General features: G+C 42.4%; 1 protein-coding gene across 2 annotated transcripts in view; it reads left to right on the top strand.

The window, feature by feature from the left end:
• The window catches only part of RASSF2 (Ras association domain family member 2), a 64,735-nt gene that overhangs the window by 14,241 nt on the left and 30,100 nt on the right, over positions 1–20,394 (top strand). For both annotated transcript variants that reach the window (XM_056571390.1, XM_056571391.1), the window contains exons 2-4: positions 2,889–2,979; positions 9,971–10,046; positions 11,374–11,525. In XM_056571390.1, coding sequence (XP_056427365.1) covers positions 2,921–2,979; positions 9,971–10,046; positions 11,374–11,525 — 287 coding nt within the window. In that variant the 5' untranslated portion in view covers positions 2,889–2,920. The remainder of the gene's footprint in view (positions 1–2,888; positions 2,980–9,970; positions 10,047–11,373; positions 11,526–20,394) is intronic.

Raw genomic sequence — 20,394 nt, 5'->3', positions numbered from 1 at the left:
AGCAGGAAAGGTTTCTTATGGGGAATTGTTCCTGCTCTGGACAAGGGGCGGATCCAGAGTCTAGTCTCGAGAGGGGCACTATTAGAGTATTTTGTGTTGGCGGACAGAAAATAAGGTGCTTAAGGAACTTAAAATATTATTAAATGTATCATACAGTCCTAACCTTGTTTAAGACTCATTGGCCATGTTCACATGAAAAAATTTCCAATGCGGAGTTCGGCACGGAATATTGAATTACACAGGATTCTGCAGAATATCCATGTTTCCAGCACGGAAAGAGAAGTGAGAAAATAGACCCGGAACTACATGGGAGGATATTGTTAATGATCTCAAGATCGCTGTAGTGTGTTACCAAGAAAACAATTGGTAACACACTACACCGTGGAGGAATAAAATCCTGCAGTGCCCGCAAGGTCCCCCTGCTCAAGACAACTCATGTACAAGCCAGTATAAAGTTTACCATTGAACATCTGATTGGAGTGGCAGAGAGCATGCTCAAACATCACTATACTTTCCTTTAGTGCTGGGCGGTATACCGGTGTGTTTTTTCTTAACGATATGAATTTCTCACATACCGCAATACCGTTTCCATATCAACCGACTCCAATGCGTGATGGCGTAGAGAAACGTCCAGCCGCACAACGTCTCTGGGAAGTGTAGTCCAAGACGCATTGAACTGGCTGTGAGGAGCTGGGAGGGGACTACAACTCCCAGTGGGCACATGACTTCCGGGGCGTGCGGGAAACTTGAGCAGAACTGCGGAGACATGGAGGAGAGTTACCGGGCGGCCTGACTGAGACCCCGGGTACCATGGTGAGGATACCCGACCACCTGACACTATACTGAGGACCCCCCCCGAAATACCATTAAATACTGTGAAACCGCCGTAATTTAGAAAAATTCTGTGATATACATTTTTGGTCATACTGTCCAGCACTACTTTCCTTACCCAGGGTTTATTGATACGCGCCAGCTGAAACAGCCAGACAACTGTTATTCTGACATTTAATAATTTAATACATCTCTCCCAGACTGATGATAAATGTTAATACCTGGAATACCTTTTTAACCACTTTCTGTTACTTGAAATATGCAGTCATGGCCATAAATGTTGGCACCCCTGGAATTTTTCAAGAAAATTAAGTATTTCTCACAGAAAAGGATTGCAGTAACACATGTTTTGCTATACCCATGTTTATTCCCTTTGTGTGTATTGGTACTAAACCAAAAAAGGGAGGAAACTAAGCAAATTGGACATATTGTCACGCCAAACTCCAAAAATGGTCTGGACAAAATTATTGGCACCCATAACTTAATATTTGGTTGCACACCCTTTGAAAAAAATAACTGAAATCAGACGCTTCCTATAACCATCAATAAGCTTCTTACACCTCTCAGCCGGAATGTTGGACCACTCTTCCTCTGCAAACTGCTCTAGGTCTCTATTATTGGAAGGGCGCCTTTTCCCAACAGCAATTTCAAGATCTCTCCACAGATGTTCAATGGGATTTCAGAACACTCCAGTGCTTTGTTGCCATCCATTTCTGGGGGCTTTTTGACGTATGTTTGGGGCCATTGTCCTGCTGGAAGACCGAAGATCTCGGACGCAAACCCAGCTTTCTGACACTGGACTGTACAGTGCAGCCCAAAATCCATTGGTAATCCTCAGATTTCATGATGCTTTTCACACATTCAAGGCACCCAGTGCCAGAGGCAGCAAAACAACCCCAAAACATCATTGAACCTCCACCATATTTCACTGTAGGTACTGTGTTCTTTACTTTGTATGGCTCAATCTGTTTTCAGTTAACAGTAGAATGATGTGCTTTACCAAAAAGCTCTATCTTGGTCTCATCTGTCCACAACACATTTTCCCAGAAGGATTTTGATTTACTCAAGTTCATTTTGGCAAAATGTAGTCTTGCTTTTTTTTTTTGTCTCTGTGTCACCTCCTGGGTCTCCTGCCATAGAGTTTAATTTCATTTAAATGTCCATGGATAGTTCGCGCTGACACTGATGCTCCCTGAGCCTGCAGGACAGCTTGAATATCTTTGGAACTTGTTTGGGGCTGCTTATCCACCATCCTGCGTTGATACCCTTCATCAATTTTTCTCTTCCGTCCACGCCCAGGGTGATTAGCTACAGGACCATGGGTTGCAAACTTCTTTATAATGTTGCGCACTGTGGACAAAGGCAAATCTAGATCTCTGGAGATGGACTTGTAACCTTGAAATTGTTGATATTTTTCCACAATTTTGGTTCTCAAGTCCTCAGACAGTTCTCTTCTCCTCTTTCTGTTGTCCATGCTTAGTGTGGCACACACACACACACACACACACACACAATGCAAAGACTAAGTGAACTTCTCTCCTTTGTATCTGCTTTCAGGTATGATTTTTATATTGCCCATACCTGTTACTTGCCCCAGGTAAGTTTAAAGGAGCATCACATTCTTGAAACAATCTTATTTTTCCACAATTTTAAAAGGGTGCCAATAATTTTGTCCAGCCCATTTTTGGAGTTTGGTGACATTATGTCCAATTTGCTTTTTTTCCCTCCCTTTTTTTGGTTTAGTTCCAATACACACAAAGGGAATAAACATGTGTATAGCAAAACATGTTACTGCAATCCTTTTCTGTGAGAAATACTTCATGTTCTAGAAAAGTTTCAGGGGTGCCAACGTTTACGGCCATGACTGTATATGCAATAATAAAAAAAAATGTTTAAAGGGTTGCAAGTATCACAAAAATGGTACCAAGAAAAATCAAATGTTAAAATCAAATGTTATAGATAGATAACATACTGAGACTCCATCCAATTGGCCTATAACTGTGTTCCTGCCCTGGATAATATTACTCACAATGTTATCTGACGATATTCTATTTCAGGCTCTCCCTCCCATAGACTAAGGGATGAACACATGGAGCAGTCGCTGGACATATCACTGGTCCCCTGTGGGAAGGACAAGTACATTTCCAAGTGAGTTCTTCCTAATGATGCCTTCCGGCCTTATCCTCTGTCCTTTGACTTATCCTATATCCTATGACTTATCCTCTGTCCTTTGACTTATCCTCTGTCCTTTGACTTATCCTATATCCTATGACTTATCCTCTGTCCTTTGACTTATCCTATATCCTATGACTTATCCTCTGTCCTTTGACTTATCCTATATCCTATGACTTATCCTATATCCTTTCTATCCATTCTATCTATCCATCTTTCTATCCATTCTATATACTTTAACTCCTGTATCCTCTGACTACAAATTAATCTCAGTTTTATCTTCTGGCCTTTGACATTGTGAAGGTCATGGAAAAGTGTAGAAAAAAAACTGTGTTTCCTATAAGAGACTTATCGGCACTCCTGAAATGTCTGTTTTATTAACTACTTGTATTCCCCATGTAATATTAATTCAGGGGCACCATTTCTATACTGATCAATACTGAAACTATAACACCAAGAAGGAAAAGTTGTGGAATTTTGGAAATTAAAGGATCGATATAATTATTAATGATCTGCAAATGATAAAAAAAAAATGAAAGCAAAATATCTAGATTAAAGGGGTACTCACGCAAGAAACACCTTATCCCCTATCAAAAACATAGGAGATAAGATGTTAGATTGCAGGGGGCACACTGCTGGGGACCCCCGCGATCTCCGGGCGATCTCTGGGTCCTATTCTGACCCTTATAACTTTTTTTTATTTTTATACGGGCCTGTATGAGGGCAAAATTTTTGCACCCGATCTGTAGTTTTTAAAACTACCATTTTTATTTTGATGTAACTTTTTGATCCATTTTTTTTTTTTAAGCAAATACGGGAGTTGCAGTTAGTTACTAACTACAACTCCCATCATGCCCTGATACAGCCTGTGGGTCAGCAGCTGCTCCAACTGAAAACTACAACTCCCAGCATGTTGTACTATATAGTAGTATATAGTATAGGTCAGTGTTTCCCAACCAGAGTGCCTTCAGCTGTTGCATAACTACAACTCCCAGCATTCCCGCACAGCCAACGGCTGTGCGGGCATGCTGGGAGTTGTAGTTATCCAACAGCTGGAGGCACTCTGGTTGGGAAACACTGACCTATACTATATACTACTATATAGTACAACATGCTGGGAGTTGTAGGTTTGTAACAGCTGGAGGCACTCTGGTTGGGAAACACTGACCTATACTATATACTACTATATAGTACAACATGCTGGGAGTTGTAGTTTTGTAACAGATGGAGGCGCTCTGGTTGGGAAACACTGACCTATACTATATACTACTATATAGTACAACATGCTGGGAGTTGTAGTTTTGTAACAGCTGGAGGCACTCTGGTTGGGAAACACTGACCTATACTATATACTACTATATAGTACAACATGCTGGGAGTTGTAGTTTTGTAACAGATGGAGGCGCTCTGGTTGGGAAACACTGGGATAGTATATGGTGCAACAATCCACAAGTTGGAGGATTTGTTGGATAAATACCGCCCATTGCATGGCTGTTATTTTTAATATAAAAATACTGTCAGGGTGGCCGAAATACCGGCTGTACCGGTAAAATACCATCCAGGTGGCAACCCTAGTCCTGACATCTCGGCCTATTATGCTGCCTTACATCAACAAATTAAAGGGGTATTCCAGGAAAAAACTTTTTTTTTTTTTTTTTATATACCAACTGGCTCCAGAAAGTTAAACAGATTAGTAAATTCCTTCTATTAAAAAATCTTAATCCTTCCAATAATTATCAACTGCTGATGTTGAGTTGTTCATTTCTGTCTGGCAACAGTGCTCTCTGCTGACATCTCTGCTTGTCTCGGGAACTGCACAGAGTAGAAGAGGTTTGCTATGGAGATTTGCTCCTACTCTGGACAGTTCCCGAGACAGGTGTCATCAGAGAGCACTTAGACAGAAAAGAACAACTCAACTTCAGCAGCTCATAAGTGCTGAAAGGATTAAGATTTCTTAATAGAAGCAATTTACAAATCCGTTTAACTTTCTGGAGCTAGTTGATACATAAAAAAAGGTTTTTTTTCCTGGACAACCCCTTTAAGTGCTCCCAGTCTCAAGTCTAGTGACTGGAGGCTGAGTTAATACAGGAACGTGGATAAACCCTATCTGGTTAAACCAGCTTCATCAGGGATAAAGAGAAAAGTAACATCAATGGTTATACATACGTTTATTGATACAGAGCAGTATACATCTCTGTCTGGCTGAATATGCTGTTAAAACAAAACAAATAGTATACACAGAAGAGGGATGGGTATACTGCATTTGTCTCGGATCATTTATTGACTTTTTACTCTTATCAGTGTGACTGACCTTTTCTTTCCCTGCCCTCTTCAGATCCTCTTGATTCACACTTTACACCAAGGAAAGAGACAAAACATTGCAAAGAATTAGTGGAATGTCAAAAACAAATAACTTGTGCCAATACATGTTTGCTAAGGGAAATACAGAATTATTAATACAAATGTGAAGCACAGGTTACGAGTCTAGAAACTCTAGACATATAGTAGGTGTAAGGAGAACAGAAGTGATTGATGCCTCTCAGTATATGTTCAGCTATAATGTATTGTGCAGAGAACATTTCCTCTCTTCTATGAAGCTGAAGATACAATGAGAGAGTTTTGGGAGCTTTTGTAGAGCCACGACTCTTCCAGAACTTCTATGTGGTATGGGGTGTGAGATACAGGGCAGATGGAATTACCCTAGGGGCAGATGGCATTAACCCCTTGTATTCGTGACGCCAGGGCGTGGTTTATACTCAATACCACTCGAAGGTATACCGCTGGATCCTGGGCTAGGCATGGGGGCAATAATGACTCAGATGCCAAGTTACAGACAACAATAGCTTTACTGAGTGACAGATGGTACAGTCTATACAGTGTAGCCAGGCCTACAGTGACTTCAGAGACCTTAAGGGCTTGCTGGGACTTGCAGTGGTTTTGGACAAATTAGTGCAGGCCCCGTTGACTTGACAATAGATGACAGTGACTGAGTTGACTTGACTGGAGACAGACTAAGCTGTGACTGTAGCTTACTTGTAGACTTGACTTGAGGCCTAATATGACTCCAGACACACTCTTAGGCTCGACTGCACCTCAGCAAAGACTTTGATGGGGGGGGGGGGGGGAATCTGTTGGGGGCCCATCAGTCATTTTCATTTGCACAGCCCACTGTTCCATAGATCTGTCAAACGCAGATGCAACGCGTTTCACGGTCCTGAGGAAGCGGGTGACCGTGAAACGCGTTGCATTATGGGAAATAAATCCTTATAACTTTTTATCTTGTCTCTGCGCTTCCATTGATCCCACTCTGCTACCTGGAGATTGCTTGTTTTTATCGTGATGCACAGAGGAATGACAGAGGCCTAAATTTATCAGGTAGAGGTCGCAGCGGGCTAGGGGCGAGCGGCGGCAGGAGTTGCAGCGAGAGGCCTGAGCTCCCGGTATGAGCTAGTGGTCGTGTCTTGACTAGAAACCCATCTTCCATCATCGACTGCTTAACATGGTCATTCACTTCATCACAAGTGAAATCTGACACCCCCAGTCAACTTTTGGTGGGTTCCTCTGACACAACCCTCAGTTGACATGGCCCAGGAGCAGTCCCTGTCCTCCCATTGCCTTTGTCCTATGCTGTTCCCTCCCCCACAGAAATATCTTATGCTTTGGGTTCAGCTCCACTATTCACTAAGGACGATCTAATAGAGGACAGTCAGCAGCTACTGCCCAGCCAAGAAGTGGAGGAGACATCCGCCACTTCCTCTGCTAGGCGGGCAAGTAGTGATGAGGATAGTGACGTGAGAGGTGGTGTTGTGAGCGTTCAGGCTCCTGAAGCAGACATTGTTGAGGCTGGTGGTCCAGCCTGCTGCATCTCCCAGTGGCATGCCACTCCCTGTTTCAGACAGCCCAGGCTCCACCAACTCAGCCAAAGGGAGCTGTGTGTCATACCCATCTTCTGTCGCTGCCCTGCTTGTCCTCAGTGCACAGAGCCCTACTTGTCCTCAGTGTGCAGATCACTGCTTGTCCTCAGTGCACAGAGCCCTGCCTGTCCTCAATGTACAGAGCCCTGCTTTTCCTCAGTGCACAGAGCCCTGCTTGTCCTCAGTGTACAGAGCCCTGCTTGTCCTCAGTGTACAGACCCCTGCTTATCCTCACTGCACAGAGCCCTGCTTGTCCTCAGTGCACAGAGTCCTACTTGTCCTAAGTGATCAGAGCCCTGCTTGTCCTCACTGTACAGAGCCCTGCTTGTTCTCACTGTACAGAGCTCTGTTTGTCCTCAGTGGACAGAGCCCTGCTTGTCTTCACTGCACAGAGCCCTGCTTGTCCTCAGTGCACAGAGACCTGCATGTCCTCAGTTTACAGAGCCCTGCTTGTCCTCAGTACTCAGAGCTCTGCTTGTCCTCAGTGCACAGAGCCCTGCTTGTCCTCAGTGCACATAGCCCTACTCGTCCTCAGTGTACAGAGCCCTGCTTGTCCTCAGTGCACAGAGCCCTACTTGTCCTCAGTGATCAGAGCCCTGCTTGTCCTCACTGTACAGAGCCCTGCTTGTTCTCATTGTACAGAGCTCTGCTTGTCCTCAGTACACAGAGCCCTGCTTGTCCTCAGTGCACAGAGCCCTGCTTGTCCTCAGTGCACAGAGCCCTACGTGTCCTCAGTGATCAGAGCCCTGCTTGTCCTCACTGTACAGAGCCCTGCTTGTCCTCAGTGTACAGATCCCTACTTGTCCTCAGTGCACAGTGCCCTGCTTGTTCTCATTGTACAGAGCTCTGCTTGTCCTCAGTACACAGAGCCCTGCTTGTCCTCAGTGCACAGAGCCCTGCTTGTCCTCAGTGTACAGAGCCCTGCTTGTCTTTACTGCACAGAGCCTTGCTTGTCCTCAGTGCACAGAGCCCTGCTTGTCTCAGAGCCCTGCTTGTCCTCAGTGCTCAGAGCCCTGCTTGTCCTCCCTGTACAGAGCCCTGCTTGTGTGGTGAGGGTGTGATGAGGGCAGATAGAATTACTCTAGGGGCAGATGACATTAACCCCTTGTGTTCGTGATGCCAGGGCGTGATTTAACCTCTACACCACCCGAAAGTATGCCGCTGGATCCTGGGCTAGGGACGGGGGCAAATAATGGCTCCGATGCCAAGTTACGGAACAACAGCAGCTTTATTAAGGTAGACAGGTGAAACAGCCTTAACAGTTTAGCTAGGCCCACGGAGGTGACCATTGACTTCAGAGACCTTAAGGCTTGCTGGGACTTTTAGTAGACTTGGATAATTTGATGCAGGCCCACGCTGACTTGACACAGATTAATATTAAAAGATGTGACTGAGACTGACTAGACAGACTTCACCCCATTTGTAGGTTACCAGGTTTTGACATTCACCTGTGGGGCAGTGGCCTCCTCAGGACACTAGACACTTTCTGAGGACTTCACTGTTCATCAGCAGAGCAAGAACTAAAAAGAGACTAAACTAGCTCCTCTAATGGTCTTTATGAGGGAAACTCTGGAGGGGTCCCATAGGTCACTCTATAGGTCACATGGTCACTGGTACCTTCCCCAGTTACAATACTTAGCAACATTACTTAACCCCTTAACGACGCAGGACGTATATTTACGTCCTGCGCCGGCTCCCGGGATATGAAGCGGGATCGCACCGCGATCCCGCATCATATCGCGCCGGTCCCGGCGCTCATCAACGGCCAGGATCCGCGGCTAATACCACACATCGCCGATCGCGGCCGATGTGCGGTATTAACCCTTTAGAAGCGGCGGTCAAAGCTGACCGCCGCTTCTAAAGTGAAAGTGAAAGTGACCCGGCTGCTCAGTCGGGCTGTTCGGGACCGCCGCTGTGAAATCGCTGCGTCCCGAACAGCTTGCTGGGCACCGGGAGGGCCCTTACCTGCCTCCTCGGTGTCCGATCGGCGAATGACTGCTCCGTGCCTGAGATCCAGGCAGGAGCAGTCAAGCGCCGATAACACTGATCACAGGCGTGTTAATACACGCCTGTGATCTGTGTAAAAGATCAGTGTGTGCAGTGTTATAGGTTCCTATGGGACCTATAACACTGCAAAAAAAAAGTGTTAATAGGGGTCATTTAACCCCTTCCCTAATAAAAGTTTGAATCACCCAACCTTTTCCCATGAAAAAAATAAAACAGTGTAAAAAAAAATATATATAATTATATGTGGTATCGCCGCGTGCGTAAATGTCCGAACTATAAAAATATATCATTAATTAAACTGCACGGTCAATGGCGTACGCGCAAAAAAATTCCAAAGTCAAAAAAGTAAAAATTTTTGGTCACTTTTTATACCATTAAAAAATGAATAAAAAGTGATCAAAAAGTCCGATCAAAACAAAAATCATATTGGTGGGAGTTGTAGTTTTGCCACAGCTGGAGACACACTGGTTGGGAATCACAGGATTAAGGTAAAAAAATTGGAATGACACAATATATTAGTTCATCTAGAATTCGTCCATTTGTAGTCATTGTATGTTTTTTTATTTATTTTTTTAACTTTTTTCTCTCTCTATTTTTATCTTCTTCTGTATCATGCACAACTTTTCTGCCGAAGGACACTCTTTCATTTATATGCTTTAAATAGGCAAGAAATAAGCAGAATATATTTATACATTTATATAGTGTATCCAGTGATCAAACCTCTGTCAAGGCTGTTTTGCCTACAGTGAGACTGATGTGACCTAGATAGCTCCCTCCCTGCACTATATACTATGTATTACAGTCCCCGGAGTGAAAAAACGCTTATTGAATGCTTCTTTCTACTTGAGAATGCTTCATCTACCCAAATGCATGGTGAGGGTAGGGATGGGAACGAAATGTACTTTCCTCCCCTCCTCCATTAAGGGTACACACATGACAGATTGTTCTATATATAGTTGCTCCATTTTTTCACCAAAGAAGTCTGGGAATTTGCATCATACATGCGGACATTTAATATTTAATAACCTAAAATCTGTCTTCTCTAGGAATGAGTTACTGGCGCATCTGAAGAATTACAATTTATATTACGAAGGACAGAACCTGCAGCTCCGGCATCGAGAGGTAAAGAAATAACTGGGATAAAGAGGCGTATATCTTCAGATATGGATATTTTACTATTTTGTCAAGTGTGTAAATGTATTCCGATCACTATGAACCAGTATGGAGGCAGTACAGCTCCTACAAGGATCGGCGCATGGCTTCATAGTGCAGGTCCAAAGTTTCAGGCCTGCGCGGGAGGCACAGGCTACTTTAGGCGGTAAAGTTGCGGAGACAACCGTTCCATGCACGAGCCCGTAAAGGAAACTTGACAGGTCTCTTCCTGTTTGGTAATAAGGGAAAAAACTCTCAATTTAAGCCAGGATGGAAGAAGCTGGAGGAGAGATGCTCAACAGACACTTTTCCCCTTCTAAATTATATTTTATCTGAAACCATGCAACATTTCAGAGCAAAACAATTCAAGAAGGGGGCCTGTCCATGTTTAAAGGGGTACTCTGGTGGAAAACTCTTTTTTATTTTTTTTTAAATGAACTAGTGCCAGAAAGTTAAACAGATTGGTAAATTACTTCTATTACAAAATATTGATCCTTCCAGTACTTATTAGCTGCTGAATACTACAGAGGAAATGGATTTCTTTTTGGAACACGGTGCTCTCTGCTGACATCATGACCACAGTGCTCTCTGCTGAAATCTCTGTCCATTTTAAGAACTGTCCAGAGTAGGAGAAAATCCCCATAGCAAACATATGCTGCTCTGGACAGTTCCTAAAATGGACAGATATGTCAGCAGAGAGCACTGTGCTTGTGATGTCAGCAGAGAGCACTGTGTTCCAAAAAGAAAACCATTTCCTCTGTAGTATACAGACCCTAAAAAGTACTGGAAAGATTAAGAGTTTTTAATAGAAGTAATTTACAAATCTGTTTAACTTTCTGGCACCAGTTGATTTAAAAAAAAAAAAATTCCAACGGGAGTACCCCTTTAAGGCTGCCCGTGGTTAGGGAAGCAGGTTCCCTTTAATACTCTTAAAGTATGGCTACAATGTACAAAGACCCAGTAACACACATGGGTGACATCAATGTTTTTGAAAAAAAAAAACACAATAATGATCCCATACTGATATTATATGAGGTTCACTGTGCATACAGGGCTGGATCTTCTTCAGACATTCGTAGTCTGTTGCATTGGGCCTTATGCAATATCTTGAACCAAAACTTAAATAAAAAACACCCTTACACATAACATACAGAGATGTCAGAAGTTGTAATATCATGGCCCATATAATCTGATTAGCCGGCATCTTACTGTTTGAATGGATGGCAAGGTTTTTATGTATCCGTACACTTTGGTCTACGTCATAAGTCTGTATCTCATGTGATGACTTCTTTTGCAGGAAGAGGGGGAGTTGATTGTGGAAGGATTACTCAATATCTTCTGGGGCTTGAGACGTCCTATTCGGCTTCAGATGCAGGATGACCGTGAAAGAGTTCGCCCACCTCCATCATCTACATCTTGGCATTCTGGCTGCAACTTACTCAGTCAAGGGTCAGTACAGCTTCCTTGTCTGTTATGGATGGGTAATGTGAATATTTGTCTAGTTATGTGCATTTATGCTGTATAAGTCTTCCATTTCTTCCATTAGAGGGTATGAAAAAGTGTTATGCTCAATGAATTGATAAGTGCAGGCTAACTGGTATTCCCTTAGGGATGTAGATGCTAATGTCACATAGCATGGGGGGTATAGCTAGCCTTAAGGTCCCCATTGAGTGCAACACATTTGTCAAATGCAATCTTGAGAGAAGGAGGGGTCACAGCACCTAGCTATATAGAACTCAGGTATGGCTTCTCAGCAGTTAAGGACACCCAAATGCTGTATATCCTGTGCTAATCGGTAAATCAGTGCTGCAACGTATAACAGTCACTAAAGAAATAGTGTTCAATAGAAAGAAAAGTACGGAGCACTGACCGGTTTGCTGCATCAGGTTTCTTTATTCATGTCCAACGGGGATCCATGTGGAGGGGGAGAGCGGACTCTGGGCAGAACTTCGGGCAACGGACAGTGTCACGCCTTTGCGCTTCCTCAGGCCCACAGGGCCTGAGGAAGCGCAAACGCGTGACACGGTCCATTGCCCGAAGTTCTGCCCAGAGTCCGCTCTCCCCCTCCACATGGATCCCCGTTGGACATGAATAAAGAAACCTAATGCAGCAAACCGGTCAGTGCTCCGTACTTACATTTGCGTAATGGGTTGTTCCTGTAGTGAATTGTCCAGCCTCTTTTAAGGGGCATTTTGTAAAGAAAAAAAGAAAATGTAAATGTACAAATACAGTAGTTTATAATTCATTTTACGTACTGTATATAGTCGAATTCCATTTGTCACCTATGATTTTAATAGGAGACAGTAATAGGCAGCAATGAGAGACACCTGGAAAGGATCATATTGTAGGTGTATGTTGTAATGTTGCACATTGTACAGTCCTATTGACCATATAGAGAAAATGGCAAAGGACAACATTATATATATGTATGTGTGTATATAGAAAAAAAATCAAGGGCACCTTGTGTGTGCGGCCAGTGCTGCATTTATCCTCTATGGGGCATCCAAGCATGGCTGAGCAATGTTTGAAAGCTCCATAGAGAATGAGTGGAGTGCTGGCCATGCATGTGGAGTGTGCTCCATTTATTACTGGGGACATTTCCATCTCCATTTTCAAGATCAGTGCGAGGTTCCAGCAGTCGGGCCCCACCAATCAGCTTGTTACTCCCTATTCTGTGGATAGAGGAAATCTTTTTGAGATGGGGCTATCTCTCCTTTTTTATTGATTTATTTATTTATTTTTATATACGGTATTTTTATTAAACATTTTTCAATACAAAATCAAAAATATTCAGATATCACAGGGTAGAAAATATCCATAAACAGAAAGAACAAATATGAACAAAGTAATGGTCTGGGCAAGGAGTCCAGAGTCATAGAAAAGCCACCTCCAGATACGAATAATATCTCTGGTGCACCGTGTGGATGTCACGCGATAAGATCCCTCCCCCCCAGAAATCCCTACAAAGTCACTTCAGGAGAAATGGGAACAAGCGGTGCCAAAAGCACCACCTTGACTCCCCAGGGATCCTAGAAACAAGCTCAAAATGAGGCCAAAGACTTACTATATCAGCAATCCCCGGAGAATCGAAGTGGGTTACAATAAAGGAACGCCATTTCTGGAAGAATCTCTTATTGCCCGAATTGCGATGGCGTTCAACATCCAGTCTGTCAACCCCCAGAAAAACGTTCAATTGTGAGGGACTATCTCTTTAACCCCTTAAGGACTCAGCCCATTTTGGCCTTAAGGACTCAGACAATTTAATTTTTACGTTTTCATTTTTTCCTCCTCGCCTTCTAAAAATCATAACTCTTTTATATTTTCATCCACAGACTAGTATGAGGGCTTGTTTTTTGCGCGACCAGTTGTCCTTTGTAATGACATCACTCATTATATCATAAAATGTATGGCGCAACCAAAAAACACTATTTTTGTGGGGAAATTAAAACGAAAAACGCAATTTTGCTAATTTTGGAAGGTTTTGTTTTCACGCCGTACAATTTATGGTAAAAATGACATGTGTTCTTTATTCTGAGGGTCAATACGATTAAAATGATACCCATTATTACATACTTTTATATTATTGTTGCGCTTAAAAAAAATCACAAACTTTTTAACCAAATTAGTACGTTTATAATCCCTTTATTTTGATGACCTATAACTTTTTTATTTTTCAGTATAAGCGGCGGTATGGGGGCTCATTTTTTGCGCCATGATCTGTACTTTTTTTTGATACCACATTTGTATATAAAAAACTTTTAATACATTTTTTATAATTTTTTTTTTAATAAAATGTATTAAAAAAGTAGGAATTTTGGACTTTTTAAAAATTTTTTCGTTCACGCCGTTCACCGTACGGGATCATTAACATTTTATTTTAATAGTTCGGACATTTACGCACGCGGCGATACCAAATATGTCTATAAAAAATGTTTTTTACGCTTTTTGGGGGTAAAATAGGAAAAAACGGACGTTTTACTTTTTTATTGGGGGAGGGGATTTTTCACTTTTTTTTTACTTTTACTTTTACATTTTTTTACATTTTTTTTTACACTTGAATAGTCCCCATAGGGGACTATTCATAGCAATACCATGATTGCTAATACTGATCTGTTCTATGTATAGGACATAGAACAGATCAGTATTATCGGTCATCTCCTGCTCTGGTCTGTTCGATCACAGACCAGAGCAGGAGACGCCGGGAGCCGCACGGAGGAAGGTGAGGGGACCTCCGTGCGGCGTTATGAATGATCGGATCCCCGCAGCAGCGCTGCGGGCGATCCGATCGTTCATTTTAATCGCGAACTCCCGCAGATGCCGGGATCTGTATTGATCCCGGGACCTGAGGGGTTAATGACGGACGCCCGCGAGATCGCGGGCGTCGGCCATTGCCGGCGGGTCCCTGGCTGCGATTAGCAGCCGGGATCAGCCGCGCATGACACGGGCATCGCTCCGATGCCCGCGGTTATGCTTAGGACGTAAATGTACGTCCTGGTGCGTTAAGTACCACCTCACCAGGACGTACATTTACGTCCTGCGTCCTTAAGGGGTTAAAGCACTGGTCCACGGTTGTGATCCTGTGCAATCTTCAGTTCCAGCATGGGAAAACAGAGGCCATGCTGAGCAGTACAGTTGCTGAGGCAACCGTACCACACTCAGCCAAGTTTGGCGCACAAGTTCTTTTCTGATAAACAGGACTCATGCACAAAATTTGCCAAGCTGTGTCTTCCCAAGCCGGTACTGAAGATTGCAGCGGCACACAGCTTTGGACTGACCCTTTAACTACCTGTGTCTCCCCAAGCCGGTACTGAAGATTGCAGCGGCTCACAGCTGTGGACTGGCCCTTTAACAACACATAATTGACACATGTAGCTGCAAACACAGACTACAGATATATTCAGTGAACAGCTGTATGGAATATGTTGGCTCTATACACAGTAAGTAAAGGATGTAAGGTCATTATAAACAATTGCATAGAAGATATAGATTGAAGGAGTTGTCCAAGATTAGAAAACATGGCAGCTTCCTTAGAAAAAAGCAACACACCAGTCTGTGGGTAGTGCTTAGTATGGGTGCATGCACACCACGTTTTTGCTATACAGTTCCTGTATACAGTTTCAAGTTAAAAACCGTACGGAACTGTATAAAAAAACATATGCATTGACTTAACATTGTAAACCGTATGTCAAACGCATCATCCTGTTTTGTCTGTTTTGTGTCTTATACGGTTTTGTCCGTTTTTTTACCTGCATCCAAAACCATAGTCTACCAAGTTTTTTGGTCCAGGGGAAAAACCATATTGAACCGTATACTTTTTTTTTGAACATGGAAGTCAATGGGAACCGTACAGAACCGTATGTGCTTATTGTTCCCTACAGTTTTCACCATGCGGTTTTTGACTTTGCCCCCTTTTTTTTTTTCTTGGAATTTCAAAATGGAGTGAAAAGTTAAAAACGTATACATTTTTTTTCTTAAAAAACAGATGCAACCGGACATCATTTTTTAAACCGTATATGGTTTTTAACCATATATTGGTTGAAATTTGTACACCCGTTTTGATACAGTTTAGTCAGGTTTTGAGGAATCCGTTTTTCATCAAAAACCTGATTTGGGAACTGTACTGCAAAAATGTGGTGTGCATGCAGCCTATGTCTGATCAGTTCAAAGGAAGTGAATACACAGGCATAGAAAAAAACATGTTTAACATACAAACTTGATGTAAGAGCTAAGGCTAGGTTCACATTGCTGTCAGGCTCATCTATATAGACATCCATCGGCAAGTCTGTCGTAATGATAGGAATTTAGCGGAGAAAAAATTGTGCATGCACTATTTTTTTCTCTGTAAAACTCCAGTAAACCACCAGAACCCTGATGGACTCCATTTAAGTTATTGGGATCTGTCAGGACCTGGTGGTGACCGGGTGGTGTCAGCTTTGCTTCGACCCATTTTGGTGCGCAAAAAAAAAAATAATAAGGAGCCAAACGGATCCAGAATAGGTCAGAGCACAACGGCAGTGTGAAACTAGCCTTCTCTGATCATGTCAGATGAGAAAATCATGAAACTTTGGTTTATTTGGCTTGGTTTATTAAAAAAAAAAGTTTCAGATCAACTGGCTCCAGAAAGTTATACATATATGTAAATTACTTCTATTAAAAAATCTTAATCCTTCCAGTACTTATCAGCTGCTGTATGCTACAGAGGAAGTTGAGTTGTTTTTTTCAGTCTGACCACAGTGTTCAACCTCTGTCCATCTTAAGAACTGTCCAGAGTAAGAGCAAATGCCCATAGCAAACCCCTCTTGCTCCGGACAGTTCCTGACACAGACAGAGGTGTCAGCAGAGAGCACTGAGGTTAGACTGGAAAGAACTACACAACTTCCTCTGTAGCATACAGCAGGGGATGAATACTGGAAGGATTAAGATTTTTTAATAAAAGTAATTTAAAAATCTGTTTAACTTTCTGGCAGCAGTTGATTTAAATTTTCCCCCCCCACCGGAGTACCCCTCTAATAAATATCAGACCCTGTTGCACATTTCAATATTTCCGTATTGCCAGCCTAGACCTGGGACACATGGGGAGCCCTGAGACCAAGTAGTATCTCGAAGTATATCATGTGGTGAGGCTGTGTGTTTTTCTGTGCCAGTACAGCTATAAAACCGTATGTGTTTGTAAAATCACTTGGGGAGACGACACTACTGTAGATATAACCATGGCTGAAGACCCATTTGTACTTCTAGACCTTCCCAGTTATTGTCCATATTTAAAGATATACTATACAACTATACAACGTTGCATGCTCTCAAAGTATATATTACTGGACTTATGAATACAAGATATTTGGCAAAACATTTTCTTGTCTACGTTCCAGATGATTGTGTAAATAGCCACACCACGTGTCGGAAAACATCTGGGACATTGTCCATATTCAACTACTTTGTTCTTGGAGAAATCTTTCCATGATCAGTTCAAGATGTACAATACAGAGTACTCCAAGAACAAAAGGACTTTTAATAACATTCACAGTTGGTGGTCACTGGGGCTTGAGGAAAAATTTTATTTAAGAGTTCTTCTTTATTTTGACCTAATGTAATTAACCCTTGAAAATGTTCAACATTGCAATTTCAAATTATAATACCAGATATGTTTATTTTTTTTGAGCCTGACATTGTGATATGAATGGTTGTAGTTGTTAGGCGATGTGTGTGTGTGGTCAGCCGACTGCTTTCCCTATCCCCCATATACAAGAACACTTGAATCTGCTTCCTCTGATAACGGCAGATCTTACCGAGTATCCAAAATGCCTGAATCCTCCTCTTCATGGACATCTGCGATCAGGAATGTCAGGAGTCCACCATACATATGTAAGATGGTAGGCCAGTCCAGCAAAAATTGGTGAGTGCCCAATGTGTATGGCCAGCTTTACTCCTGGTAGGGATTTAACCTCTTAAGGACTCAGGGCGTACCTGTACGCCCTGAGCCCGGTCCCGGTGTTTAAAACAGGGTCACGCCGCGACCCCGCATCACACCGTTTTGGTCCCGGCTTCTATTCATAGCCGGGACCCTGGGCTAACAGCACGCGGCACCGATCTTTGTGCCGCGCTATTAACCCTTCAGACGCGGCAATCAAAGTTGACCGCCGTGTCTGAAAGTGAAAGTAAACGCTTCCTGGCAGCTCAGTCGTCCCAATCAGCTAGGATGTGAGCGGAGACCCCCTTACTTTGCTTACTTTGCGGAAATGTCTGAACTATAAAAACATATTGTTAATTAAATCGCATGGTCAGTGGCGTACGCGCAAAAAATTCCAAAGTCCAAAATTGTGTATTTTTGGGCACTTTTTATATCATGAAAAAATGAATAAAAAGCAATGAAAAAGTCCGATCAATAGAAAAAATGATACAGATAAAAACTTCAGAACACGGCGCAAAAAAGTGAGCGCTCATACCGGCCCTTACGCGGAAAAATAAAAAAGTTATAGGGGTTAGAAGATGAGAATTTTTAACATATAAATTTTCCTGCATGTAGTTATGATTTTTTTCCGAAGTACAACAATATCCAATCTATATAAGTAGGGTATCCTTTTAACCGTATGGACCTACACAATAAAGATAAGGCATTATTTTTACCGAAAAATGCACTGCGTAGAAACGGAAGCCCCCAAATGTTACAAAGTGACATTTTTCTTCAATTTTGTCGCACAATAAATTTTTTTTTACATTTTGCCGTGGCTTTTTGGGTAAGATGAATAATGTCACTGCAAAGTAGAATTGGTGGCGCAAAAAAATAAGCCATCATATGGAATTTTATGTGCAAAATTTAAAGCATTATGATTTTTAGAAGGTGATGAGGAAAAAATGAAAATGCAAAAACGGAAAAACGCTGAGTCCTTAAGGGGTTAAGCTATTGCAGCGGCACATAAATGTTCAGGTTTTAGGTAAATTGGACTCACTGGGGGAGATTTATCAAAACCTGTCCAGAGGAAAAGTTGCTGTGTTGCCCATAGAAACCAATCAGATCGCTTCTTTCATTTTTGAAGAAGCGATCTGATTGGTTGCTATGGGCAACTCAGCAACGTTTCCTCTGGACGGGTTTTGATAAATCTCCCCCTTTGTGTACACACATGCTGTGTGGCAGCACATGGAATCCTTCTAGTTCTATACTATAGTACCTTCATATGAAATGGGAGGCTTAATAAGGTACAGGAGGGCCTCATTGAAGTTTATGGGCGCGGTATTATGGTTTTGTACAAGAAGGTTTATGGAACCATATTATTGTCATTACAATACATGAAGCCTTACAATATATTCATACATAGCAGATTTGTTGCGGGAATTGCAGTAACTGAAAATATATTCCATTCAACTGAATGTGGTTGTTTCAGTAGGAAGCATATGGATTTCTGCAAGCATCATTGAGGTTATCGGGATGGTTGCAGACATGTATGCCATGTACAATGATATTTACCCTTAGGTTGTCCATACTTCTACTTTTGATTCCGTTCCTTTTAAATATATATATATATATATATATATATATATATTTAATGGGCAGAAAAAGACTCTATGAGACCCCACAGAAAAAAAATATCCTTTTTTCCCCACGCACACGATAGTTGGCTGATCCTGCAAAAATTCCAGTCAACATATACTGTTGATCCAATAGAAAACATTGACATCATATACCAGTGGTCTTCAACCTGCGGACCTCCAGATGTTGCAAAACTACAACTCCCAGCATGCCCGGACAGCCGTTGGCTGTCCGGGCATGCTGGGAGTTGTAGTTTTGCAACATCTGGAGGTCCGCAGGTTGAAGACCACTGTCATATACGTTCTGATTTTATACCTCTGTGCCTGTTGGTACTCATATAGAGAAAAAAGGAACACAAAAACGCCAATATCACATATTAAGGTGCAGGTAGGCAATCCTTTTATTTTATGCCATGGGCTCTTTTCAGAATAAACACCAAATGCATTTTCAGGAAAGATCACCATTTATACAGAACAGTACATATCTATCTGTGCTGTGATAACCCATGTAGTTGAAATACCTTGGTAGGTTTCCATACATGCTTATGCAAAATCACAGATGGATAACACATCACAATATCAAAGTGAGTTGGATCAAATGTTACACTAGGCTTTTCTGCATCGACATGCTCTATATCCCACAGCTCTGTATCTTGGGGTTTACTCTTTGTGCATGTGCAACACAGCCTGGGGGAGTGTGGATGGAACAACTGGTGAAGAGCTGGTGGAAGTACTAAGGCCTAAAGTTCTCTGCTAGTCATAGTTTCGGTCACATTTGATAGGGGGGTTGGGGCACCAAAACTCCCAAACTCCTTGGACCGGTAAAGTGATAAGTAGTGGCACTTAACTTATAAAAGTTCCCCCAAGCACTCCCTGTGTATGTGTTCTGTATATTTTCTGACTGACATAACTTGAAAGAGTAATTGCACTCAGTTTGCTTTACTGTAGATCAGCAGAAAATGCACAAAATCATCTTGGAGGCGTATAGTAATTGAACAGAAAGCAGGGTTTTCCAGAGCAGACTCCACTAGCTCTGTCACTTGTCCTGGTTGTGTTCTCCTTGATGCAGGCTATAAACTTCTTGGCTCACAGTTTTGGTAATTTCAGTCATGGCAGAGCTCAGAGGCAGGAACACCCATCTGCTTGTCTCACTGGTACTGCAATTCCCAATGGTGGGGTGCAAGTCTGCAGGTTCATGGCCTGGGACATTCATTAGGCTTGGCCGGAAGCTCACTTTTATAGGCTCTTGCTAAACTTCTTTTCACCCTTCTCCTTTACTCAGATTAGGACTAGG

This window comes from Hyla sarda, chromosome 4 (genome assembly GCF_029499605.1).
Source record: "Hyla sarda isolate aHylSar1 chromosome 4, aHylSar1.hap1, whole genome shotgun sequence".
In the NCBI taxonomy this organism is placed as follows: domain Eukaryota; kingdom Metazoa; phylum Chordata; class Amphibia; order Anura; family Hylidae; genus Hyla; species Hyla sarda.
The sequence above is the reverse complement of the archived record's forward strand: the minus strand, read 5'-3'. Positions and strand labels throughout refer to the sequence as shown.